Below are 27,291 nucleotides of genomic sequence, written 5' to 3'. Positions count from 1 at the left end.
AAGGGCAAAAGTTATGAAGTTGCTTTTCAACAATGTTAGTGCCTGGGAAGGGTGTGCAGTTAAAAAAAAATATATCAATGATGTCACAAAATGCAACAGCGCCCTCTAGCGACAGGTTGAAAACTTATCAAAACGGACTTTTTGAAGATGTGTGTGGTGAAGTTTTGTGTAATCACCTCAAACTTTACACACACAGTGACTGTCAGGCAGGCATCATATTTATGAAGTTTCAGACTAATGACGTCGTGGGGGTCACGTGACCTTAAAGGTGCACTATTTGAACTTATATAGCTCCCGAAGTAATAATGCGATCATGTTGACACTTAATAGGTTGTTAGATATAGACAAGTTCTTGTGTATTGCGAAATGACGTCATGATGACGTCATCAAATGATTTTATATGATTTGTTAAACTTCTTGCACCTTTAAGTCATCAATTGCTAACTGAACATGGTATACTCTGAATTATTTTTCATTTATGCCAGATTGAGCAGATTGCTTTGAATACACAACAAATTTCAAATTCAGTTGAGAAATTTGAAAATTTTATTGACGAAACAGCTCTGCATTTGTGCACAAATGAAATCATGTCTATTTTTTTATATTTTTTTTTAGATCTTTTGGTAAACACATAATACAGAGATCTGAACCTAATTTAACATTATAAAAAATAAAAAAAATGTTTCTTGCCAATCATATCAAGACGTGACTTCAAATACACTCTAGCAATAAACATGGAGTTTCATGCAATTTAGAACTTTCTGTCTACAAGTTGTTGTGGAACCATTGAATTGACACTAAACAGTTTGACCGTTTCTCAACACACCTCCTTTACATGACAAACTACATAACGAACAATCAACGAAGCTATAATTAATTGCATTGCCAAGTATGTCTTTTTATTTACTGTTTTAAAAGATAATCTAACTGTTTGATTAGGCTTCTCCAATGTATATGTTTTTGTTCCAACTTAAAATTCCTTTCCGTATGACTACAATGTAATTCATTAACTGTAATTTGTTCTTATAACATTGTTACCCTCCCCAGGGTTATGGGGTATGTTCCAGCTTGGAATAAAACATAATACAATACAATACAATACAATTAGGAGGTTTGTTGTCAAGTCTTACCTTAATGTCCAGATCATGTTCCAACGGTGTATTTCCATAACTTGGTTTTTCTTCAATGTCAGAGTCCTCATCTCTGAATGCTTGTTCTTTGTTGGCGTCACCATCGAGAAGCGATTGTTTTGCAAGATCAGTGGGCTTTGAGGACCTGGGTTTCTGCCGTTTAACCTGTCAACCAATGAGTGTTATAATATTACACATTCATAAATACCCCAGACAGTTTCTCTACTCCTATTGGTAGAGAGCGCGCCACGTGGGGGTGTTTAACCCTTTGACAAAGACCAGCTGGAGCTGTTTATAACAAGCTGGCTTCCGCGTGTCGGGCACGCAAAATTATCACGCGGAACACAATTCATAGCTATAGTAACAACGAGTAATTTAAGCATGCGCACGTAATTTAAGCACGCACGGGTAATCTAAGCGCGCGCCTACACACGACCCATGCGTATCGAACAGATTCTTCACAAAGTTTCTGAAAAAAATATTTCAAACCTCAAATTTACAATTGTTAAAGTGTCTATAATTGTATTTTGTAACATGATTTTAACATTTATGAATGGCAACAAAAGAGTAGTGACTCGTTCTTAAACCTCCGATTAAAACCTTGCAGAGTCGTTGCCGTGTGATAAAGACCCTCGCCTTTGGCTCGGGCCTTTATCACATGGCCGCCGGCCCTGCCGGCTTTAAACGGCCGTTGAAGAACTCGTCGCTACCCCTTTATTCCCTTAATTATAATGATAACTTGGGAGGCTGATGATACTCAGAGTTGGGGAGTTACAACGAGTTTGAGAATGACACATTGACCCAAGGAGCACAGCAAAAGATCATAAGTGTTCAATTTTCCTGGAGGGAGGAATACCCCAAAATGCAAAGTGAAAACTGTAGTGGCATAAGAGAGACACAACACACAACTCTACTAACATTATGGCCTTGCCAGGAATCGAGCCGGGGTCACAATGGTTGGAGCCAAGATCCCTATACCCATTTAACTGCAATGCCACATAATTGGGTTTATTAATACCTCTAGAAGTAGATGGTTCACTTATCACTAGCAGTCCCAAAACTGGGTTGAAAGTGAAACTGTCTACGAACATTCAGTGGAAACAAAGTTCCAACTCACCTTCTGTATTTCTGTTCCAGTTTGTTTCTGAGTCAAACCACCCTCATTCATTTCAACATCCGGTGCTGATAGAAACTTCTCAAGTCTTTTGGTGCTGACAATGCCATTTATTGTGTACATTAAACTCACAGGAAGCAACGTCAACGGGTTGAGGAGAGCGTTGAAAAGAGCCAGAGATGAAAAGGTGACATCCGGTGTAAGTGGTTTGCCACAGAGGGCGGTGTATGTTCCAAATCCCTGCAGGCGAATTACAACCAGATGAGATTAGACATAATAAGGGACATCCTAAAAACTACATCTCTCAGGTGTGTTTTATGTTCCTAAAAACTACATCTCTCAGGTATGTTTGATGTCCCTATAAACTACATCTCTCAGGTATGTTTGATGTCCCTATAAACTACATCTCTCAGGTATGTTTGATGTCCCTATAAACTACATCTCTCAGGTATGTTTGATGTCCCTATAAACTACATCTCTCAGGTATGTTTGATGTCCCTATAAACAGGGTCAATGCCAAAACAAAGGGCTTGGCACATTGTACTACCTTCACCCCCAGCCAATCCAACTAGTGCCATATTTCATAAGTCTATCTCAGCCTTCAAAGTTCAAAGTTCACCCCTCATTGATCTATAGTCACCCTAGTCTGGGGTGAGTTTTGGCAGTCAGTTGTAACCAATAACTGTTCTGGTCACTGGCCAATGTTTAACCAATCATTTCTCACTTACCACAATTGTAACAAGAACTGGAGCAGCTATCGTCAAAAGTACTGGATGAGAAGAGAAAAAGAAAGCGAGCTAAACATGGAAAGGCCTGGGGTCGATTTCACAAAGAGTTAGGACTAGTCCTAACTTAGGACTAGTCCTAAGAGATATCAAAAATGTACAGCTAGTCCTAAGTTAGGACTAGTAACTCAAGATAAGACTAGTCCTAACTCTTTGTGAAATCCACCACTGGACAACAAATAAATTATATTTAATTCATTTTGTCTTTCTTTGGGCCATTTTCATGAGTTCCTAATCTGGGTCTTGTTCCACAACTGCAAAAAGATTATACATATTTGTGCAATCCTAGATTTGAGGACAAGTCATTGAATTTTGTTGCGGTGATATCGAAACAGCTTTAGCATAAATTGCTCAATATATAATGCTGCTGTTCTTGCGAGACTCCTCTTGCAACAATGGCCATAGCACTGATCCAAGTGAGTATTGGTCGCGAGAGCAGAAGTCTCACAGGAGCAGCAGTCTCTTGAGAGTTTAGCCGTGTGAGCACACAGACACTTTACTCCTTCACAGCCACAAACATTCTGACTTGCAATCATTTTGAAAGCAAAGAGTCTAGGCATGTCAATCAACTAACCATTGAATCTACCTACAATGACATTCAAATGTATACATACTGATTTTATTTCTTTTTAATTGTTTTGTTAAGGGGGCCACCTGGTTTTCCAAATGTAATTTAGGAGTGGGGGGTGATAATTAAAATGCAGAGGTTGCATTTAGTTTTTGTTTGTGCCGTCAGACTAATTTTGACCAATGTATACCTGTTTGAACTTACATTAATGCTATTCTTTAGTTAGTTATTCAAGTACCGTACAGAATGACAAATCAGAAGAATACTATGTTTATGTTTGCCTGTAAGAGATGTCGTTAACATGTTTTCTAGACTGGGAAGTATGCTGAGCCTTTCTTTAAAGTTTAGGGTTTACTGATCTACTACTTGCATACATGTATAAACGTAGCCAATGTTGAACTTGAGTAGGAAGTTGAGTTCTTTAGCTCTGATGATCTCAATGGCTTTACAGTACAGTCCTTCCCACGCGTATAACTTGAGCAGCTTGATACCTTGAAGTAATTCATTCGTTTTCTTCAGCCGTTCGTCACTGCACCGCTGAAGTAAAAATGTAAATTATTATGCAACTCACCTATTTTACTCTTGGTTAAAGCAATCTAAATAAATTTATCAAAATTTAGGTCATGTGTAGGTTACAGTTGTTACAAATTTTATTTAACAATGTTAACAATTGAGTAATCTGCAGTGCAATGAGTAGACTGTGCCCTGTCTTTATCTGCAGGTCTTTGCTATTCAGAACCAGTGAATCCATTGGATACAATGATATAATGGGATAAATGCAGTGACTAAAAGCTTTCCATATCTGTGTTTTGATTGTCCGAGGTAATGTTTGTGCAGTTGACAAACATCACCTCGGACCAATCAAAACACAGATATGGAAAGCTTACATTCGGTCGTCTGAATGTTGTGTCCACGTGTGTATTGTGCATGTACTATAATGTAATGGTGTAGAATTTGACTGCGTATCTCTATGTGAAATGAATGTTGGAGAGCCTCGAAGTGTGACGTCAGATGTTCAGGCTATGCAATGAAAGACTTTAAAACACTAGGTGGCAGCAGATTTACCAGGTCAATTTCCATTTTTACATAGTTCTGACCATGCACACATTACCGAGAACAATGGATTTTACTTGGTAAGTCTGCTGCCACCAAGGTCCCAAAGGTCTCCAATTGTTAAGTCTTATTTCTCGGTTTGAAATTTGATTATATTTTGTATGTTTTACAAATGTATTTGTTAGATCTGTTTAGTAACTTACCAATATTTGCTTCTGCTGGTTGCCCATGTAGGAAGCAATCGTCATCTGGATTGGGCTGAGTATGAAGAAGATACTTGCTCCAATAAGGGCTGAATATCCCATCTGCATGTACAGCAGCATTAGTATTGCTAGAATCTGTCGGTGAAGGTGGAAGGTGGATGACAAAAGTTTGTATTTATTTTCGATTTATTTTCAGTTCAATTCAATTCAATTAAATTAAATTAAATTAAATTCAATTCAACAATTTATTTTGGTGTTGCCCTCACATGATAAAATAAATATAATTGGTGGTTTTGTTTTTTATAATATAAAGAGAAGCCAACACTATTATGAAGTCAGAAGAGCAAAACTGTTAATACTTTTAATACTTTGTAACATCTTCAGTGGGTGAAACATTACAGAGCCATGACCCCAATTTGACTTTGCCGTCTGGTTTAAAACGGAATTAAGTGAACAACGTTAAGGTGCCATCTCAAATGAATAAATTGTACTTAATGACTGATGTTTAATTAAATTCAAGAAATATGTTTTTCATTGGTGCAAACATTTTCTTTTTTACGGTTGGCAACAGCTACCCTGCAAAGAAATAGTGATTGGATGCCATAAACATGATAAATGTTTCGAGTCATAATTTACTTGATAGGAAGCATGGCAGCTGTTGATTTTATAAACTATTTTGAGATATAGGATTTGAGGCATTGCATGGTGAGGTATCAATATATAGTTGGTTTGCGGTAACACCATGTGTATCTACTTGCCAGGTAGAGGTTGTTCTTAGAGAACCGTCTTGCTTAATTCTACTACCGCGGAGTAGATTGTTCCGGTGTTCGAGAGACTTCTCAGTTCTGAAAAAAACTGTCCTGCTTATTAGTTTTTACCTGGGCGGATGGTATAGAAATAGGCTGGGACTATACTTTAGCTTATAGGATCGTAACTAACTGTACTACCACAGAGTCAGTTCTTGGGTTGGTCTCAATGTTTCGAGTAGCTTGCTCTAGTCATCGTCAGAAGACATCCGCTATATCTACTCCGTGGTAGTAGAATAAAGAAAGACATTTCGCTAAGAACAAACTGTGGATGGATTTAACAATCTTGATGAAATAACGATACAATTTATTGCTGTTTTCGCAACAAGTAGGCAGGAACTTTAAGAAGTAACTTTCATCTTTTCCGATAATTTTGCCAATAGAATCAGCATTTCATAAACAAAAATAAGTCTGACCCTAATTGTAGATTGAGAACTTAATATCATAGTTTTATCTGTGCATCAATGCCTACATACCTGTATGGGAACAACCCATAAGTTGTTAACCATTTGAAACATGAAGAACATGGCAATAGGATCCGACGACATGTGATTTGTGATCTGTCCCATGTCCATCGTGCCTCCCGTAGTGGCAACAGTAGAAAGATGCAAGGATTTCTCGTAAACCATGCCCTGTGTGTAAAGGCGAAAAATAGGCCGTTAACAAAACTAAACTGAAACATACTGTATGCTTTAAAAGACACTGAACACTACTACTCAAGATAATTGAGTAAAGATTTACTTGGAAACAGGCGATGGAGAGCTGTTGATAGTAAAACATTGTGAGAACAGCTCCCTCTGAAGTAAAATTTTCTTGAAAAAGAGGCATTTGTTCACCCGAATATAAAAAGACCATAGGCCTGAAGTCTTTTAAAGGCATCTGGGAGCACACAAACTTGTGCAACTGGGGTATTTTTCCTTTCAGTATTCTCTTGCAACATCAATGGCCAATTGTTATTATATGCATATGTTGAGTTACACCAAGTGAGAAGACTGGTCTTCGACAATTACAAAAGATGTCCAGTCCTGCTTAATAGGAGATATTCATTTATAGCCATCATAGTTCCTGGGTTATTTAGGGCATGTGGCTTGTCGTGGATGAGCAGATTCTAGCACTTTGTCCTGAGTAAGAACTACTTATTAATGACAGCTTGGACGTCTACTCAAACTGCCTTAATCTCAGATATTAACACATACATTTTAAGTGATAACTTTCCACCCATAATTTACCTGTAAAGCGGTTCGTACGTCAATCCCTTGAGACATAACTAAGTAAATATGGTTCTGTACGCAAGTTGATCCAACAAAACTAGAGAAGAACATGATGAAAACGATGACAAAACCATTCATAAAGAACTCTTCCAATGTGACATGATGCCCCTCGATAACCTGAAAAAGAAACACAAAAAGTCACCATGCATGTCACTTATGTCTACAAAAAGAAAAATGGAGAAAAAAAATATATATAAATACACAGAAGAAATACTCAAATATCACCAGTCTGTAAATTTACTGCCGCAGGGGTTGACCAAAATCTCCAAAGTCTGTTTGTAAACAAAAGTTTCCCATTGAGACCCAGCCAAACAGCGTGATGAAAATGACAAATTACCCTGGGTTGATTCTTCTATTACAACCCATTTAGGAACACAACCCATCTAGGAATACAACCCATCTAGGAATGAGCTTGAAGCTCAACAGAATTGATAGATATCTTAATCAGATCCATTGTCAACATTTTAATCACAAAGATTTTACCCAGTGAGGTCTTACAGTTATTAGTCAATTTACTACTGGGCTTGTGCGATCACGATTTTACTGGCTCAATGCTAAGAATACTGGCCTCAGTCCAGCGTTAATTTCTAGCTCTACAGTAGCCTTGCTCAAGTCAGTCGCATTATTCACTCCAAAAAAGACACTGTTGTACACCCACCCATTTACACTGTGCGTAGTGTGTGTATCACCTCGCACGACCCACCAGTTTACACTGTGCATATCGCTCAACACCCGCCGTACGACTACTGTGCGCAAGTCATCTGCACTCGCACCACTATCCCCATGCAGAGGCCGTCGTGTCATGCGAGGTGATACACACATTACACACAGTGTATACGGGTGGGTTTACAACGGCGTCTTCTTTGGAGTGAATAATGCCTTGAGCAAGGCTAGCTCTGGAACTGTACAGCAAATCTCTTATTAATGGTTAGTAGCTACTCCCGGTAAGAACACCAACTCACTTGTGAGGATTCTGCAGTGGGGTACTTGAGAGTGGTAACATAAGCTGTTAATAACCCCACTGTGATTGGACAGATGAGAGAGACTAGTTCACCAATCAGCTTCACCGCTGCTGCCCAAAGAAGCCGTCGTCCGTACACCCTGGCGTAGACTTTCATGAGTGATGCATGCTTTCCACTTCTCTTAGCACTTTCCTAGAACATAACATGGGCATTAAAAGTAGATATAAAGCATGGCTTTAGCCCTCCAAAAATATTTGTCTAGCCCCTCCCCCCTTCCCCCCAAAAAGGACAGAAGAAACATGCTGAATGCAAAATGACAAATAACGTGGCACACCCCGACAAAGTTTTAGATGAGGTTTGCCCCAAAAGGATGTCACAATTCATTAATGAAAAAGACATGAGCTTTTTCAAAAAACATATTATACACCTACATGTAAGACACAATACTCTTTTTGGAGCCAGAATTTGCAAGCGTTGTCTTTGACCTAATTCTTATACACTGTGGTCTTTTCTCCCTTTAAATAAACAAATTGTATCATGAATAAAAAGAAATGTTTAACCATGCACCACAAAATCATAATTTGTTTTATTTTGAGCCGTCTTGAACCTCACAGCACATGTAACATTGTATTCAAAAACATGACCCACTTCTCCTTCACTTCTGGTAACAAATAACAAGCTCTGAAAATAAAATGTATTACTTACCAATTCTTCCAGGAAAGCTTTGCGAAATCTTTCATGGTTGAATTTTGCCTCGTGTCGTTCAGCAGGTATTCCCAAGTCAGTCTGCTCAAGGTGTTTCTTGTAGCCAAGGTTGAGAAGCCACTGGACCCACCACAGTGTGACAGAAGAGAAGTAACTAACGCAGTCATGTCTGAACATCATTTCAGGTTGCTCCGTATCGCTTGAAACTGGTTTTTCTTGATGAAAGGAAGGCCCAAACTTTGGAAAGAGGAATGGAAACCTTTTATTGGTGAGACTATGAGTTTATGTCTGTAATGTTTTTATTTATTCAGACGTTACTTTTCATTTTTGAAAGCAGTCCTAATCCCTCTGCCAAATTGAAGAATGCCGAGGATTGGGGTCGATCGACCCAAACAACCAGGGTTTATCACTGAGCCATCAGCTGCTTCATTAATGTCATATTATTTGTGTGGAGTGCTTAGGAAAAGAGAATATATTATTTAATGCCACACGCAAGCCAAAATCTCTAGCCTCAGGCTGCCAGAACATTAACATAATTGTTTGTTTTTAGTTGTTTTTTCTTTTCTTCTTTACATAAAGTGTTGAGAAAAATATTGGTAAAACCAAAGTGAAATCTTTATCCCCGACGCGAGTTTAACAATCGTTGCAGTTACTTGCTGCTAAAATATAAGATTCAAACTGATTCTACATGTAGCTACTGGACAATCTCGGTGTTCTAGTTGGTATGACACTGCTCTAGAATTGCAACGGATGTGGGTTCCAATCCCACCCAAGTAATATGCCTGTGATTTTTTTCACAGAACTTGGGAAAGTACTACACAGTGGGAAAGTATACAGTTCTATCATACATCGTTGTATATGGGTACCAAAATGAATATTCTTTATCCCCGATAAAAATTTAACATCTATTAACTTTCAAATTGTTACACTACCTCAGTTCTGATGACATTCAGCTCTACGATCATCAAGATGAAGTAGATGACTATTTTGATGACAGTCAAGTCAAAGAGAACAATGTTAACGTCATCCTGATTCTGGTATTCCAAACTCAACACACGAAATATGTCATGTCCAAGGGAAGACAACCAATACAGGAAAAGAAGCGGAGACATGATCGGTATCTGCCATAGTTCCATGTGATGATAATAGATGAGGGACACCAAGACTGCTATGAAGCTCAAGACACTGTGAACGTAGAGATGAGGCTGAGTGGGTTGATTCAAGACTTGGTATGTCTCATCAGTCATGACGCCCTCACCGATGGATGCAAGAAGGATCACCAGGAGTAATGCTGATATGAGCCATCTTATGCTATGGCCAGGATACACCAGTAGATGTTTAGTGTTGACTTGACGATACTTTGTGCAGCATCCAACCACCAGGAGAATGAGTGAGAAGAGGATGAGGAATATACCATGAGAGATGCTCGCTACTCCATTCAGCAAACAGACATTGTCAAGTCGGATGACATCCTCTTTGACGGTGCTGGATTCCTGAGTTCCACAGATCCAATCCCAAGACATCTATTTTAACAAGAACAATAACAACAATGTCAAGGATAAGAATGATAATGTTGCAAACTAGAAAGCCTCAGAGGCGATTAAAGGGTATGTACTTCCTAACAAAAAACACAATGTCCACGGATTTACAGTAAAGTCACCTGGAAGTGGTATTTTTTCAAAATAAAGCTTTTGTCACTAATATATGTGTTTTGATGAGTGGAATGTGAATAAACAGTTAACTAAGGTTTTAAAAATCAGTTCTTATGTTATTTACAAATTTAAGAGTAGACCCCGACCCGAGAGGGCGCTGTTCATGGCGTCAATCGAGGCAGACTTTGCCTGTAATGCGTAGAGTAAACACAATTGCAAAGTACATGTACGGACCAAGTCGTGAGTTTGTACGTTAAAAAAAATATATATATTGGTTTTTTTTCCGGCAATGTCGACCAGGTGTATTGCTGCTGAATGCAGAAAAACACTTTTTGAAATGTACTAACTCACGAATTGGACGTACATGTACTTTGCACGTGTGTTTACTATACGCATTGCAGGCAAAGTCTGCCTCGATTGACGTCACAAAAGGGGTAGGCGAAGTCAGCCCCCCAAACAACTTTATATATATTTTAAACATATAAATCGTGACAAACAATTACTAAAAAGCATATGTTCGTAAGCATATACTCTTATGTTTGAAAGAAAAAAATTCTATTTCCAGGTGACTTTAAACTACAGTTTGAAGATTATGATAGTAGAAAGCTTCCCTTGAAATTTTACTTACTGAGGTGCTGTAGTTTTTGAGAAATGAGCAAAAGTAATAATTTTCGTCTCAGTTTTAGCATATAAAAACGTATTAACCAGTTATGGTATGGTTTTGGTATAATATCATAACTGGTTAAGGGAATTTTACATGCTAAAATGATTTTGGTCTCATGAGATGAAAATGATTGTTACTTTTTTTTTACTAATTTCTCAAAAACTACACAACCTTAGTTAATATTTGAAGGGAAGCTTTCCACTATCATTCTCTTCAAACCCTGTAAGTTTAATGTTAATCTGAGAAGTCTTTTATTATTTTAGTGAGAAATTACCCCTTTCTCAAAAACTATGTTACTTCAGAGGGAGTTGTTTCCCACAATGTGTTATACTATCAACAGCTCTCCAATGCTCGTTTCCAAGTCAGTTTATAAGTAAAGATTTGTTTTTAAGTAATTACAAAACGTGGACCTTCCCTTTAATGCGACTAGTGTCAAAGTTGCAACTGTTACTCACAACTATTTAAGACAACATTAAGACAGGTGATATTTTACTTGTCCTAGAATACATGGTTGGATCTATTTTAAGAGAAAGAACCTAAAGGCTCCATTTAGAATGTAATGCATTGGAGCTAAGCAACAATCACTGTCCAAGCAGTTCTTTTCTATTTCATAAGTCTTAATTTGTTGCCGCTTCATAATTTTTTTATTGTCGATAGCTCAAATATAAGCAATACTCAGATTTCAACTTCACAAAACATAATAAGGAACCAACAATCCTGATGCTATACTTCTCTAGTGAACAATTTTTAGAAATGCAACCAGACATCATCAAACTCCCATCTTACAAAGATCGTGTAAAACACCTAAAATGCCAAAACTATCTCCATGAACCAGCCTTCACAATTCAGGTAAAAACATCTATCCTGAATTTTAGCAATCCGAAAGGTACTAGACAATCACTGTACAACATAATAAATGGCATGTCATGTAGTAGTTGTATAAAATACAAAGAGTAACCTCATTTACAATATATAGAGATCACTGGTTTATCATATTTTATTTGTTATTGATTTCAGTCAAATTTGTATTCACCAATGTAATTATTTTAGGGGCAAAACAAAGAGATACACATTTCCCAGTGTTTTATATCATCGTCGCTTTGTTCTTTTAAGTTCTCATTAGCTGTTATTTAAAATGAACTTTTAAGAGATATTCCTTTAATCCTAATGGTGTCCTCCAGCTGAAATGTTGAGCAACTGTAAGTGTATAGGAGTACTTAGTGTACTACCAATTCAGTTTCCAGTTCAGCCTTTGGACAACCATACGCTGTGAACCTTAATAAATACTACGACATACAACCTGTCTGTACCAAGAGCTGGAGAAGATAGAGTGAGAGTGACTTACTGTCTCCATTTGTTTTTATACGGCTATGTACATTAAGGAAAAAGATTAGGGCCTGCTCTATAGGTGTACATAAAAGAACTTACTATAGGTCTTTATACTACACTGGGGGTTTTGGAGTTCATTGTTCACCAGTTACAGCTGACATTCCCAGAATGGTCATATACAAAGTCTCCGAGTGCAAGAACTAAAAGCTACACATTCTTCACTACAAGCCTGAAGCCTCTACAGTATGGGGTGCAAGAAAAAGGGTGGAGTGTTTAAAGTAATGGCCAACATGCAGTTTCTGAGAGAGCCTTTGTATTTTTATTAGCCACTCATTTTGTTTGCCAGATGGCAAAGCCAAATAAAACAGAGTATTCTCGCTTCAATTCAGATGGTAGGCTAATTAATTGTAATGGTTTTATTCGATATCAATAATAAACCATCATTTTCCAAACATCTGGATGACTTTAATGTTTGGTATGACCCATTATGTATCATAGTAAGTTCTCACCGAAGGAATAAGGTGAACTGGGGAAAGTTTCTGTATCCTGCCACCACTTGTTATTTTGAATTGTATGAAATATATTATTAATAATAGATATCTAATTTACTCAAATGAAATATTCCTAAAACTAAACGCCTCGGTAAAAAGGTGGCGGCAGGATACGGAAGTGTTCCCTAAGATTGAAGACTTGAGCAATATCAAATGTTTAGCACTAGTTGCAATACAATGTACCCTAGGAGGGTTATGTTATCGCAACTAGTTTAGCAAAAGACATGTATTGTAAGAAGGCAACAAGGCCAATCAACAAAGTGACATTTGTAAGATGTATGACAAATGATAATGCTAGGTTCAATGCCATCATGGCTGGTATTGATAAAGGAGGAGAACCACAACAGACAGGGTGGCGCCTATAAAAATATAGGAAAGATGTTAAACCAACTTAAACATTTACTAAATATACATGTAGAGACAGTATACATACAGACAAAATGTTCTCTGCATCAAGTCAAAAGACAATTAAGAGCCAAAGAAAAAGCTTAACACTACACTAGCAAACAACTAATTAGTAGTTAGAAGTACTACGACTATGAATCTTACTTCGATATAAATAAATAAAAAAAATAAAAAAAATAAAATAAAAAAAAAATATTGACTGCTTTTAATAATTGTCCCCGGGAACAGTTATGCAGCAGTCAATTATTTCCATAAAAAGCTTGCCCTTCACCAAAGTGATGGTGTTCGTGTTTTTGTTAAATGTTATGCTTTTTATAAGGATTAGAATTCATCATATATGGATTTTGCTTGGGTTGGTATGTGCACAATTTACCGGTCCTACTACTTGCCAACAACTCGCCATCAACTCATTTTCGTGCCGACAACTCATTAAATTTACATGAAAAATGTATAAATGGGGCACGGAAGTGTTAAGTTTGGGCTAAACTACATTTTTCTCATGGTTTTCGGTCAAATTTCATTCACAAAAACGACTTTGTGTTGATAACGAAAAGTACCAATCATTGACATCTTGGGCCAAGACTAATCCATATGAAAAAGCAAGCTGACGGTTTTGCTGCTCCGAGATAATTTTTTCACGAGAAAAAAAACTAAATTTTTATTCTGAAATAGGGCCTATGACCTAAAACTTACGCGAATTCTCTTTTAGCTGATACGTCACAGTTCTATGCTTCTTTTATGGATTTTAAATGTATATTGAGGAGTTGACGGCGAGTTGACGGCGAGTTGACGGCGAGTTGACGGCGAGTTGACGGCGAGTAGGACCCCAATTTACTATCAGAGTCTGTGGGTTACTAGCCCCACTTGTGTGGCCAAGGATTCAGCTACCCTTGGCCACACAAGCGGGGCTAGTGGATTACGGGTTACAATTACTCTCCCTAAAAAATACAATAAATATCTGCTTAACAAAAATATTTTAACACCAAATAATACTCACAAAGAGGTCTTGGACAGTATCCCTCCCAAGTAAACAGTATTTGGAGCATGGCCGGAGCCATACTTCCTCCAAAATAGAGACAAATATCCATCAAAAATAGAGGGCGAGTGAAATGTGCTGCCTCTCGCGGAGCTCGATCTTTACTCAAAGCTAAACAGATAATTAGTGACACACAGAGGGCGCACTTCGCCACTGCGCGACACCAAAAACTTCAACAAGTTAGGCCGCAAATGGGGGAAACAGGTCAATGCACATGGGCCGTGTTCATAAAAAATAGCAATTTCTTTTTCTAGCCTTTATACATACAACTGTATAAAGATGTAGGCAAAATCCTAGAAAAAGCAATTAATAGCTATTTTTATGAATACGGCCAAAAGGCAGGGATATAGAATACACTTTTCACCGGAGTAAAACTTCATCGATCTATCATTTGCATTGAAAAAAAAAAACTAATGCTGCCAACTAAAGACCCAGTAACTGGGGCGATGCAGGCCTACTATATGTATCCCTATTACAAAATGTGTGACTTCTTCATTCGTAGGCTACCGTACTGTACTATAACAGCGCATGATAGGACACCATGGCGTTGGAAGTTTTAGTTTAGTTTTATTAGACTTTACACTGGCATGAAAACATAATATACAAATCGATACAAAAGAAACAAAGAAGCAAAATTGCTAAAAAAATACCACGCTAGTGAGTGGCAAGGAGGAGCAGGGGACCAGCACCTCTATAAAGCAGTCCTGTCACAGGGAATGTCCCCAGTGAAACTTCAAACAAAATCAACAGAAATGTCAACTCCCGTAAATCACTAACAGAGTCTGTTCTTTCAAGATGAGAATTAATCAAGTTGTAATCAAAATTAACACACTGTTTACGTCACACTTCTCGATGTATAAAGCTAAGTCCCATTAAACACTCCACGACTATATAATGTAGGTCATTCTGAAGAAGCCTACAGTCCGAAGGGTTTTATGGACATTTAGAATCATCAGCAAACAAAGCTACAGTGGAATGCTGAGAACAGAACTGGGCATGTCATTTATATACAAAAGAAACAAAATACAACGGAACGCCATTCAGAACTACTCTCTTCAATAACCACCTCTGTTGGTGATTACGCAAGTATGAATTGAACCACTCGAGTAAGTTAGAATGGAACCCAAGACCCTGTAATTTGTGTAAAAGCAGTTTGTGAGAAACGGTTTAGAAAAATCAAGGTAAACCACATCGACCTGCCCGGGCAAGCCTTTGTCCAAAACAGACAAAGGTTGAGAAACAGTGGAGCGGCCTTTTACAAACGCGTGCTGTAAGTGAGTTCCCCGTGAATAGCAGGAGCCCTTTCCATAACTTTGGCACATACGCAAAGCAACGACACAGGTCTACAATTTTTCACACAACTTTTGTTGTTTTTCTTGAAAATTGGAACCATGCATTAGCTCTCAACCTGTCACTGGGTAATTCTTTGGTAGACAGAGACAGGTTAAATATTATATGACTCGAGGGAGACACAATTTGATTTGCACATTCCTTCAGCATGCGACGAGCAGCTTTAGTGACATCTAAATTGTTAAGTATTATATACAAGTCCCGCAACTCTGAACGCGCCAGCTACAAAAATGTGCCAAAACAGAAACAAAACTTGAAAATCTTCTACTAAAATTTATATTATGTCAAAGATGCATGAGCGTCACTGGCATTTAAGTTGTACTCACGATCATTTTCGGTCCTCCAAAATGATGATGTTGTAAGTCAACGTAGGAGAAGCGATGCTCAAAGTCTGCCTATATTTTGCAAGTAGGCATACGGTTCTATTTCTACCTCCATGGTATCAATAAACGAATGCCCAATAAAGTGATCACGAGTTTGCGACTTGAGTTGGTTTTATGGCCGACAGATGTTTGTGTATTGTTTTCACAATAAATTTACTTAATTTTTTTTAAGTGATCACGTTTTGTTGTAATAAATTTCAAGTGAATGAAATAAAAGAATTAAATGTAATATGCAAATGTTTATTTGCAACTCATTATGTATATTATTTGCGTGTTTTTTCTTGTTTATCAAATTATAAACCAAAAGGTAAATCAACTGCGTAAATATTGGTTTTGACAAAGTTTTGTTTTGTTTTACTAGAGCGGGAATTGAACCAACGACCTCCGGATACATCCAATTAACAATGGCCGGCGCACCAATACAGGGCTAGATAGCAAAGTCAAGTCACAATCTAGAAGTCGTAAAATCCCTCTGAACAAAAACTTGAGTTATTTGTTCAAAACCCAAATCGTTTATCAAAATAAACAGTAAGAAATGAATCCCTTTGATAGCTTTAAGTTTAACAGATATTTGTTTTGTTAAACATTTATAATATTTGCAGCGATAAAAACCCCAGTTTGGCTGCTGCCTCCGTTGTGCACATGTCCCGATGCCCATTCAAAAAACTTAACAGTTGAAATAATAGTGTTTTGAGCTTTTTAACCAATGCCCCCCCCCCCCCCCACCTAAAAAAAGGGTGGGTGTATATATGACAAATGGTTTCCATGCATGTAATGACATAAATATCTTACAGCCACATAGGCATAATATATTAAAATAATAATACAAAGTATAGGCCTATACCTCAAAACACCATACTGATCTATGCACACTCCTTATGACCGAGTGGTGTCATTTTCGCTCTTTTGAGGGTGAAATTGCAACAATCATCACTCTAAATCGAGTTGAAAGTACCCGTCTTTTCATGTTGTAAAAAGAGCTGTCCGCCACACTTTGCAAAAGTGGTATAGTAGACAACACGAGTGTTTTTTTTTGTTCACTCGTTGTAACAGAATGGCCTGCCATAATGCTTGGACCACCCGACAACCCTGCCGTTACCGTGCCATTAATGCTTTAGGTGCAACAGTCTGGAAACACTGTAAAGAAAACAAGTGATAAATACATCATGAACATTCAAACTTACTCTTTACGTATGACAGGCGATTTCTTAAAGCCATGCAAACCAAACTCAAAAGTTAGTACGATATGTTCAGCGGGACTTGAAAGATTATGCCCAGATTGACCTATGAGGTGCAACCTCTCGACCGTCTGCTGTTGCTTCACCCGGCTGTTTTTTTCTGGCGTATTTTCACCCTTTCAGCACCTCTACATAGTGTTATACAAAACGCCTATTGTCAAAAAAGAACCAACGTTCACTCTCCAGCGCATATTCACTAAGCACAAACTACTGCTTTCATGTCAATAGAAAGTTGATAGAATTAACTTGTCAATGTAGGCGGCATTTTGTGCAACAGAATAACTGGAAAGGGTTTCAAAGTGGAAAAGGTTGTAGGAAATAATTCTAGCAAAACAAAATCGCGCTATAAAAACAGGACCACAATCAAACGGACCACAACAAGCCGACTTACAGTGTGAACAATGAGGGAAAAAACGAGAAACAAAAGACAGTCGGATAAATAATACAAAAGATTGGCTGTCTGCAGGGAGAAAGACAACTATCACGAAAAAGTAGTGTCACTGCGACCCAACGTACGACAACGACAACTGCTACAAGACGAGCACTACAAAAAAACAGACCCCAAAATGAGAATCATGGCCAGATTAAAGTTGTGATTTTATTTGGTTTTTAAGAGACAGGGAGAGAGTCTTCTGGCTTTAGTTGTACTTTTAAAATTATATGACTCAATTAGCATCATTGGTTGCTAAATGAATTTCTGGTCATTTCTTTCGGCGTGTGGTCACAATTTTTACCTTTAAACCTGTAGCCAGCGTGTGTGTTTGCTGAGCCCATGGAGGAACTTCCTCCATGATAAGCCGTATCTTCATTTATTTTCCTCCCCCACCTGTGTGCTTTGATAATGGCGCACTTATTTCCTTTCAAGACGTGGTCATGCTTGAGAAATTATTCGATATACAAGGTACTGCACCCTCTTTCGATTCTGGGAAGGCCGGGACGGGATGCTGACCGGTGCAAACCTCGGGGTTGTGATGTTCACTACTTCAACCATGGGGTCTGATTGCGCTGCTGACTAGACGGGAATTCTTTGAGCGTGGTACCGAGGATCTTGGACTACCTTAACTGATGTTCTACCGTACTCCGGCCGAATTCTTACTTAAATACATGTATACAGATTCAGTTCATTAACTTTGCCTTCATTTATGCTATATCCAACTTCATTTTGTCATCACCCTGTGTAAGCTTTGATTTTGTAAATAAATTACTTAATTAATTGTTATCATACACAGAATGTTTCAACCGTTGCCTTTGTCAGTTGCTGGTTTTCCCTTTCTTTAATTGTTTTGGTAATTCCATTGTTTTATTGGTCTGCCGTGCGTACCGACTTATGGGCTTTAACTTTGTGAGTCGGTCGTACGAAACACATAGCTATAAAGCCTACTGAACTGATGACTATTTTTTTATTGCTATATAGAAAAACAACCCTTATAAAAAATATTAAAACGCCTTTTTCAGGCATGTCAAAAAAATACATACACGAACTATACAAATAGTTTAGAATATCCAAACAATATAAATACCCCTCCCAATATGCAGACAAAAAAGGGAAAAGAACGAAGACATTTACGATAAAACTACCGGGAACAAAAACAAACATATGGACACATAACAATTATGGGCAAAAGATAGAATAGACGGCTGCCTAGGACACAGACAAAAGTAAAACAAACGACTATCAAAAAGGGTGTGTCACTCCAACCCTGTACAACGACAACCACAACAAAACACATCATTACACAACCAGAAAAGGCCAACAGATGCGCACCAGAAAGAAAAACAATTTAAGTAGAAGGTATTGGACACTTTCGGTAAACAGAATTGTCCAAAGGCCCACACTTCGTGTATCACAACTTATATATAAAATAATTAAACCTGTGAAAATTTAGGCTCAATAACGGGAAAACTCACCCTTGTTTCCGCCATTTCGCCGTGTCATAACATGTGTTTAAAATAAATCCGTAATTCTCGATATCGAGAATTGATGATTGTTTTAATGTTTTCTCAAAAAGTAAAGCATTTCATGGAATATGTCAAGAGAAGTCTTTCACCATTATCTTCTGTAAACTCTGTAAGTTATTTGTAAAGCTGTGAACTGTTATTTTTTTTCTGTTCCAAAAGTGTATAATGGCTTTAAAGCTATTTAAATGATTTTTAAGTTCATCAGTAAGACAAAAAAATTAGACAATGGGTCACACATAAACTCATAGTAATGATCAGTGTGATAACCAAATTTCCAGATGAAAAAATTGCACTTCGTATTTATATGCATCTGTGCGAGCGAGCAGACTTGTCGTGAGCAGCCAGCCTTGATTCAGAATGTCTGTTATTTATCAGACTATTAAGAAAGGAGGGTTCGCAAACAAGCGCTGCCGAAGAACACATTTCACTAACTACTTCATCACAATCAATGCATGTGACCTTACGCTAAGTCGTTTAGATTTACTATGGAGAAAGAAAACCCCATTAGCTCAGTTGGTAGAGTGCCAGTGTCCCAGGGACCCCCCCCCCCCCCTGCAACAACCCGGCGCTTTTCTGTTATGGATTACGCGTGCACAAGACTCTATGCAAGCTTATAATCCCATCCCAGCGGTCCTGGATAGACCAGGGCCCAATTTCATAGAGCTGCTAAGCACACAAATTTGCTTATAGCATGCAATTTCTTCCTTGATAAAGACAGGATTACCAACCAAATTTCCATGTGATTTCAGAATAAGCAAACAGCTGAATACCAGTAACGAGCAATATGCAACAAACGGAAATTTAGTTAAAGTAGACCTTAATCCTGTTTTGATTGAGGAATAAATTTCATGCTAAGCAAATTTGTGTGCTTAGCAGCTCTATGAAATTTGGCCCTGGCCGTTGGGGCCGAGCAAAAGTAATTGCATGATTTATCCGAACCCCAAAACTTGGTGCTGATAATTAAAGCCAAACAATTAAAGCTAAAAGTGTCCATATCTCTTAAAACCAAATAAAATCACTGATTATAAATGCTCGAACACGGCAAAAGTTCCTTTTGGAACATGCTAGACCTTATAGGATCATATTTGGGTCTAATTTGTTGGCACAAATCTCAATCTAGTCATAAGTTCACAATATCTAGGCGTAAAAATGGACCAAAAAACCCCCATAAAAATGTAAGATATTTCAAGTAAAGTATACATAAATATTGGAATTGACCTTCAAAATCTTCTTTTCTACTTTACTTTCTATTATTCTGCCACCACGGAGGTCAAGCAATTGAACCGTTCAACACGCCCAACCCATTGAGAAGTTTCTTTGGCATAAACGAGGATGCTACTTTAGCTTGTGACTTCATAACCTCAGATTTGATCAATAGTTTTGGGAGTTTACCATACCCCATTATAGGCTTGCCGACAAACTTGACGGCAAGGTATTGTTAATGCCATTATAAGGGTTGATTGTTATAGCTAAAAAAAGTAAGTAAACCAAACCACTACATTCAAAAATCCACTTACATTAAAAAAAGTCAACACAACTCAAACCTGTTCAATATCAAAAGTAGAGCGCATTATAATAATTAGATTCCCCAGCACCACACACCTGCAACCTATACATCCCTACATTGGGAGATTGATTGCAGTATTGGTCCAGACCCTATGTACGATATCCTATTAAAGGTTTTATTCCTAAGATATATTAGTTAAAATAAATTCCACGAATCCCCTTAGCCCAGTTTAGTATTAACCTATATAAATAAACCTTTATTAAACCCCTCAAATATAATGCAGCATATTGAACATAACTAAGCAGATATACTGTCTGCAATGCTCGCCGTTTAAATAGATGTTAAATTTGCACCATGATTACCGATATTGATTTTGGTTTTTTACCCTTGCAAATTGAACATCAATTACATGCTTGCGGTACCCACTGCTAAAACATAAGATTTAAACTGCCTCTATAGCCATCTCAGTTGTCTAGTTGGTATAACACCGATCTGGCACTGCAAAGGTCACTGCAAATCCCACCCTAGTAAAATGCCTGTGAAGTACTGTAAGTATAGTGCTAACACACATCGGTGTAACTGTAAAACCAAAACCAACATGCTCCCCATTCCATTAACTAAAATGCTTTTTACTACAAATAAAGACGCTGACTCCCAAAATGGCCCAATGGTAAAGTCAGGTGAATTAGATCAACACTGCATTGTCAAAAGCTGGTAATTTATGTCAACAATCCATAACGCAATAGGATAGGCCCTGTTTAGTTTATAACCTGGGTATAGTGTTTGGAAAATCTGTCCCAAGATACAATATTTTGATTTTGATGGAGTGATATCGTTCCTGCTGAAGGGTAGATAGAGCTACAATGTACGCAGATTGCCCTGGGCTGTATTATGTCTAACGATAATAGTGGCCTCTTATAGAGAGCTCGGGTCCGTCAGGCATGACGCTCATGGCGCTGTACAAGCAAAATATAAATACAAATACAAAAAAAAGTACAATATATCTATACAACATTGACATGACTAACTTAGGCAGACTTTAAGTTAAAGATACATGGTAATCAGTTCGATGAAACAGAATTACAAACTGACCAGATGAGTTTTGAGTAATTGTTTGAAAGAACTAGCGGAGGAAGCTTGGCGAAGAAGAAGAGGTAGATTGTTCTAGAGAGATGGGCCTGCTGTGGTCACCCCAAGAGTGCCGTGATCGGGAAACTTGAAGAAGCAAAGAGTGTGATGACAGTAGTCTGCGAGATGGTTGATATGCCTGAATAGAGTTCTGCAAGTAGGTTGGTAACCAGTGAAGAGACTGAAGAACAGGTGAGGGTTTACCAGTGTAGCTGCAGCTGTTAAGACAGCTGTTGTTGGGAAAGGCCGAGAAAGAGGGAATTACAGAAATCAAGATGAGAAGAGACAAGGGCGTGGACTGGCTGTTCAGTTGCATCTCGGGTCAGGTACTTGTGGACAAAGCTTAGGTTGCAAAGTTGGTATCTTTTAGACCTTGATATACCTAGTACTGTAAGGGCCCTGTTCTTAACTGGGTGAGCACCAGGGCAAAGAAATGTTATCAATATATAGGCAAATATTTACTAAATATAACGTAAAGCGCCTTTTCGTATAAATTATTTGTGTTTTTGTATTTTTATGTGAATTGCCTAATAAATAATAATAATAATAAAAAATAATAATAATATGTGAAAAACATAATAATTGAAGGACATGCTGGTGTCGAAGATAACTCCAAGATTGCAAATTTTGGAAGATGGGTAGACTGTTGTTTCCTACATGGATGCAAGAGTCCTTTGTGGCAACTTTGTTCAACATAACATAGTTTGTTAAATTATACCTAGTACTATGTAAAGGGCCCTGTTCTTAACTGTGTGATGTGAATAAATAGACAAATATTTATTAGACTAACATAACAGCTAGTGTAGTCAGCACAAGCCAATCAGAGGTAAGTGTTACGTACAAATGAAGCAAATAACCCATCTTGTTTTTCCAAGAGTTCATTTGGCGTCCCATACTTCGCTACTTTGCCATTGCCTAGAACCAGTACCTTGTCTGAGTCCATTATGGTTGCAATCCGATGCTGCATAAAGAGAAAGACAAACCAATTAAGCACTGAATCATGTCAAGCCAGGTATAATGGATCTAACATTATCTTCATTGACTAAATTTGTCATCAGAAAGTTATAATTTGTAAGCAGGTAGCATTTTTTTTAAAATTATTATTTAAAACTGAATTTGTTAATCAAATTTAACGTACTTAGAAACATCGTCATAAGAAAAATGTTGGGCAAAATAGTCTTCACAAAGTTACAATTTATGCAGAAGTATTTGTCATCAAGTGTTGAAGAAGTGCTGGTTGACCTGTGCGAAGAACCAAACCCAACTTCATGGCTCTGTTTACCACAAAATCCTGTGACCAATAAGCACAAACATTTGCCAGCCAAAGAAAAACTACGCTTAGCAGAAATAGGTTACAAGCAAAGATTCCATAGACTCCACATTATTTCAAACGGAAGGCTACCCCACTCATTTTTTGTTTTACAAAAGAATTATCTAAGCAGTATTCTGCTAAGCAGCTTTATGAAACAAGTTACTTTACACAAAATAAAAGCACTTTATATATTAATGTATATCCCTAACCTTCCAAGTAGTTTTTGTCTCAAACATTTACTTTCAGCTGTTGTTTCAATTACAAGTATTAATTCTTTTGTGTTTATCATATTTTAACAATGTATATCTTTTTTTAGTGTTTACTGATAACTGTTACTAGTTTGTTTGTTGGGGTGTTGTTCGTTTGTTTTGGGTTTTTTTTCTTCTTTCTTTCTGTGTCACAGTATTTTTAGACAAGTCTTGATGTAAAAGCAGTGCTAATGGTCACTTCTTGTAATTTTGGCTCAATAGTAAAATGTTAACAGTATACTCACAGCAATGGTCAGTACGGTGCAATCAGCAACGGCATCCGATACAACACGCTGAAGAATTTTATCCTGTTTAAACGGAACACACAACAACAAAATGAGTGAAATTGGAATTTAAAGTCAGGATAATTTTAATTTGTTTCAATGTACTTAAAAAAAAGAAAGTAGAATTAAGAGAACAGCAATTGCAGGATTGAAATAAATTAGGAGCTGACACACAAAGCAACAAAAAGCATCAAAATACAGTCAACACCAGCATAGAACACCAACAAGAAGATGAGAAAACTTTCATTCAAATACCGATTATCAATTTGACGAGAATTAAACTATATATGTACAGAAAACACTAAGCCTACAAGTAATATTTTACATCTGAAGTTTTGTTGCAAATCTCTGTTGGAATGAGGATAGACAATGCAAAATATGAAAACTTTTCATTAAACAAATGAGTTGGTTATTAAAGCCATTGGACCCTTTCGGTACAGAAAAAAAAAAAAAAAGTTCACAGATTTACAAATAATTTACAGGGTTTACAGAAGGTATTGGTGAAAGACTTCTCTTGAAATATTAGTCCATGAAATGCTTTACTTTTTGAGAAAACGGTGAAACAATATAAATTCTCGTTAACGAGAATTACGGATTTGTTATAAACACATGTCATGACACGGCGAAACACGCGAAAACAGGAGTGGGTTTTCCCGTTATTTTCTCCCGGCTCCGATGTCCGATTGAGCCTAAATTTCCACAGGATTGTTATTTTATATATAAGTTGTGATACACGAAGTGTGGGACTTGGACAATACTGTTTACCGAAAGTGTATAATGGCTTTAACTAATTAGTGAATTGTGCTGTCAGCCTCAGTAGAGGTGTCATTTCACATGCAGCTATAGACGTCTTACCGTTTCTAGGTCGATTGAGGCAGTGGCTTCATCCATGATGAGGATACGAGACTTCCTGAGGAAGGCACGAGCCATACAGAATAACCGCCGCTGACCAACACTGAAATTCTCACCACCTTCAGTCACAAGGGTATCTGTGGATTAAAGATAGTAACATCACAATCACTATTTTTCCATCAAAATATATATTGGGGGGGGGGGGTGAGCTTTGAAAAATCTCACGCATAGCTGGCCTCTGGACTTGACATCTCTGTGTAGATTGTACCTAACTTGCAATTCTTTGATATACCAGTAAAGTTCTGTAGTTACTTAGGCTTTGCCAAATTAGCGGCTACAGCTCAGGCTACGGCTAGATTTCCGCTTCATCATGCATTGAAGTATAAGACGTCCTTAGCAACACCTTTAGCAACAGCCGTAGCCATAACTGTAGCGGCTAATTCAGATACTGCCTTGCCTTCATTGGGTTCAGTTTCAATTTGTGAGTAATGCTTGACTCGTTCCACAGCGTTCATCAGAATCTCAATCTTGACTGTTGAGGTCACAAGTTATAACCTGACGACAAAGCTGATGTAAAAAATGAAAAACTTAAGTCGCCTTAATTATTTATTTCATGCTCATAGGCAGTTTACTTCTAGTTGGGAGACCACAATTAAGACAGAAGTTTATGATTCTGATAACATTTATATAGAATGTGGGTTTGAATCCCCAGCCATGACACTTGTGTCTTTAAGCAAAACACTTAGTCAGCGTCAAACCTACCTGTATTGTGAGCGAAACTAGTAATCCTCCGAGGCTGGGATCTAGACCAGTAGTTAATGAGCAAGTCAGCGTCGTCATAGCAACTACAAACACCATCAGCGAGGCTAGGAAACTCTATATGTTAAACAACATACTCAAGTGTTTATATATTTAAAATAATAATGGTTAAAAACACTGGACACTATTATTGGTAATTGTCAAAGACCCGTATATCCTCACTTGCTGTATCTCAACATATGCATAAAATAACAAACCTGTGAAAATTTGAATTCAATTGGTCGTCGAAATTGTAGATAATAACGGAAGAAAAAACACAGCTATCAACAGCTCTCCATTTGTGTGTTACCAAGTATTGCTCAGGTTAACATGGGAGGGATGTAAATATGAGACTTACAAAACAACATAATATGGATTTTACCTTGCAGTTGCTAAAAAGTATCTTTGCAGGAAGAGGAAGTTCATACCAATGAAGATGAGAAACACAATGGAAATTGGAGTGACAACGACGTTGACAACCATGGCAGATAAAAAAATGATGGAGGTGAATGTCAATAAAGTGAAGGACTTGACCAGCCTCTGCAAAAAAACAGGAAGAGCAAAACGATTAAGAAGCCACTAAAACACTCCAACATTGCTTTTGTTTGTTTGGCTGATCTTCCCATCAATGGAACTCGGCAAACCAACAGCCAATCTCTTTCATACAAACATTGGTTTAACGTCTATGATTATGAATTGCACAAATTAATAAATTGTGATCCAGTAACTAGACGACCATACTTATTCTAGTCATTGTGAAAATCAGAGGTTAGCTGGGGGATTTTAACCCACAACCTTGTGATTGCAAGTCCTGCGGTCTAACCGCTGGACCACGGTGACCATAAACAAGGCTTAACAACGTTGTAGGTTCCAATCCCCCAAAGGTAACCGACAGGTAACTGATCATTTTACTCCGACTAGAATAAATACTGTCACCTAGTTACTGAATCACAACTCTTGGTTTGTGCAATTCATAACAGGGAGTTTTCGTTTTTGACGACGGTTGGTTCTACGACGGTAATGATGACATGTTGGCGTCATCTGCGCATGCGTTGGCTTTGAGAGAGGTCATTCCTCAATTTCTACGACTGTACTAGGGATGCACCTTCGTTGTGCTGAAAACGACAATGTTTGGCAGAACCATCCATCGTTGAAAACGAAAACTCCCTAATCATAGACGTTAAACCAATGCTCGTATTGACGTCAAAAAATCTGCAAAATATAAAATCATGAAAATATGCAACAGATAATGATATGGTCAAGAAGAAGATCAGACTTGGGTTTTAGTTTCCAATCTTTCATCGACTGTCAAACAAGTCAGTAACAGAGCTTTTTCACTTTACTACCTTCAGCTTATGACAAAGGTCTTCACCATCCCAAGTAGAAACAGAAGAGCTGTTTTCTACTTCACAAGGTGTCTCAAGATTCACCTGTTCCCTAACATTATTTGAAACAGTGCTTTAGTCTTGTTTGTTAATTGGATAACTTATGACCCAACCAAGTTGAGAAAGTTTGAAAAGCGCCTTGATCTACCAAGCTACAGGGTCAAGTTTGCGCAAAACAAAGGGTGCACTTTCGCGGTCGTAACCAAAAGTTGTTTTAGTTGAGTTGGCCATCGGTTACTCACAGCCAATGACCAAAACATTAATTCGGGTTACAGCCGCCAATACGCACCCCATGGTTGTTTAGTGACATCCCTAGAGCATGCACACAGAAGTTCAGGTGCGAACAACTGTGGTCATTACATGTCACTGGCAACTCTATGTACATTATCATTTTCTCATAAATGGTCCACTATGCTATGAAAATAGCTATTGATAACAAGCATGGCAGTAGGATGGTTCCAAATAGTCAAAGCATAATCCAACTATCGTGGACTTGACAGTTTGGGCTAACTTAGTTGAACTAACGACTGTTCTTCCGTTAACTTGGCCTTGGATACGCGCTGAGAACAAGGTATTACTTATAGGACAAACCACAAAAGAAAGATAAACATGC

General features: G+C 37.8%; 1 protein-coding gene across 3 annotated transcripts in view; it reads right to left on the bottom strand.

Annotated features, from left to right (window-relative positions):
* The window catches only part of LOC139933827 (ATP-binding cassette sub-family C member 8-like), a 39,487-nt gene extending 22,048 nt beyond the window's left edge, over positions 1–17,439 (bottom strand). For 2 of the 3 annotated variants that reach the window (XM_071928042.1, XM_071928044.1), the window contains exons 1-11: positions 17,152–17,439; positions 9,530–10,120; positions 8,598–8,834; positions 7,893–8,084; positions 6,889–7,047; positions 6,136–6,291; positions 4,854–4,988; positions 3,972–4,134; positions 2,973–3,013; positions 2,248–2,484; positions 1,131–1,295 (exon numbers count right to left, since the gene is read on the bottom strand). In XM_071928042.1, the coding sequence (XP_071784143.1) occupies positions 1,131–1,295; positions 2,248–2,484; positions 2,973–3,013; positions 3,972–4,134; positions 4,854–4,988; positions 6,136–6,291; positions 6,889–7,047; positions 7,893–8,084; positions 8,598–8,834; positions 9,530–10,120 (2,076 nt within the window). In that variant the 5' untranslated portion in view covers positions 17,152–17,439. Of the gene's footprint in view, positions 1–1,130; positions 1,296–2,247; positions 2,485–2,972; positions 3,014–3,971; positions 4,135–4,853; positions 4,989–6,135; positions 6,292–6,888; positions 7,048–7,892; positions 8,085–8,597; positions 8,835–9,529; positions 10,121–14,195; positions 14,335–17,151 lie in introns of those variants that run through there. The other variant, XM_071928043.1, reaches the window with a different exon arrangement.
* Positions 17,440–27,291: the final 9,852 nt, after the last annotated feature.

This window comes from Asterias amurensis, chromosome 2, assembly GCF_032118995.1.
Source record: "Asterias amurensis chromosome 2, ASM3211899v1".
Taxonomy (NCBI): domain Eukaryota; kingdom Metazoa; phylum Echinodermata; class Asteroidea; order Forcipulatida; family Asteriidae; genus Asterias; species Asterias amurensis.
The sequence above is the reverse complement of the archived record's forward strand: the minus strand, read 5'-3'. Positions and strand labels throughout refer to the sequence as shown.